Below are 1,340 nucleotides of genomic sequence, written 5' to 3' on the forward strand. Positions count from 1 at the left end.
GGGGGGGGGGGGGGGCGGGCACGTCTTGACGCGTGGAGCTCAGCTCTTGTGTCGCTGATGCTTCTACGCTCTGGTGCCGTTACTGCTTTATGCAGCACCTGCATGCGCGCTCTTTTCAAGTTCCAGTCTAGGCTGGCCGCCCAGTGGCGCTGCAGCTTCAACCTGACGCCCCCGAGGCGCCAACGCGTGTGCAACACTTGGTGACTGGTGGCTGCACCCGCTTGCTCATGGCCTTTGAGATTTGGGGGGGTTAACTCCCATGTGGAGCCAGACTTTTCCCCTCGCTGCTGTCGTAACGGTCAGCGGAGCAACAGCAGCGAGCAAAGGCACGTGTGCAGCACAAGGTGTCCACCTGCTCCTGAGGGGCGTGCGCAGAGGTTGGCGCGCAGTGCACGCCCCTCGCCTGCGTCAAGTGACACAGTGACACCCTCATCGTGCGAGCGCCACTGCGACTGGAGCCAGCGAAGACGGGTCCGTACCCGCAAAACCCAAGGAAGCGTCCAGCACCGGCACAGCCGAGCGGCTCTGCTGCTTCAAGGAAACAGTAGCCCCCGGCGGCTCTCTGCTCGCCCCGTGCCCACGCCATTGTCCCACCCACCCTTTGCTTTCACAAACGATCCGACATCATCGGCATGCATCGCTGCCCTTGCTTGTGCCACAGCCCTCCTGGACCTGCTGGTGAGCATCACTGCAGGGGCCGGCCCGCTGAGCCCTGGGCCCCAACGGTTGTGAACACCAGAGTGTCAGGATGGCACACGCCTTGCTGGGCCACCCACTTTCTTTGCAGGAAACATGCATTGTTCATTGCAGTGATGTCCAGGCTGTGTTTGCTTGCTTATTGCCCACGGCGCACCCATCCCCTTCATACACTCATTTCCAGCCTTCCTAACACCTTGCAATTCGATGTACTGCTACTTCCACCCTTAGCGATCACACCCACCTTGCCCTGACCCCCCTCCTGCCCAGGTGTCCGCCCACCTGCTGATGCGCCCCGGCGCCGAGCGCCTGCCGCCAGGTGTCCTGACAAAGGCGCGCTCGGTGGGCGTCCGCAATGCGCGCCTGGCAGCGGCCGCGGCGGCCCACGGGCTGCACCGGCTGGTGAGGATCAGGGGGGCGCGGCTGAGGGAGGCGGTGGCGGAATACGGGGAGGCGGTGGCGGCGGGCGCGGCCGAGGCCGAGGCGGCCGAGGCAGGCGGGGCGAATGGCGGCGGCGGGGCGAGCGGCACTGCAGCAGCAACTGGGGGCGACTTCCGTGGCGGCGCCGGGAGCGGCGGAGGCAGAGCGGCTGCCGCCGCCCCGGCGTCGAACGCTGAGAAGCCCGCATCAGCGACGGCGTGTGG

The 1,340-nt window shown here is 66.3% G+C and overlaps 1 protein-coding gene across 1 annotated transcript; it reads left to right on the top strand.

The window, feature by feature from the left end:
• Positions 1–984: 984 nt before the first annotated feature.
• Positions 985–1,334, top strand: MNEG_8704 (hypothetical protein; the record flags this gene model as incomplete). The annotated part of the gene is made up of 1 exon (XM_014042825.1): positions 985–1,334. A coding segment is annotated over one exon (350 nt), but the record flags the coding sequence as incomplete, so codon positions are not given.
• Between the last annotated feature and the right edge of the window lie 6 nt (positions 1,335–1,340).

Source organism: Monoraphidium neglectum, assembly GCF_000611645.1.
Source record: "Monoraphidium neglectum strain SAG 48.87 unplaced genomic scaffold scaffold01683, whole genome shotgun sequence".
In the NCBI taxonomy this organism is placed as follows: Eukaryota; Viridiplantae; Chlorophyta; class Chlorophyceae; order Sphaeropleales; family Selenastraceae; genus Monoraphidium; species Monoraphidium neglectum.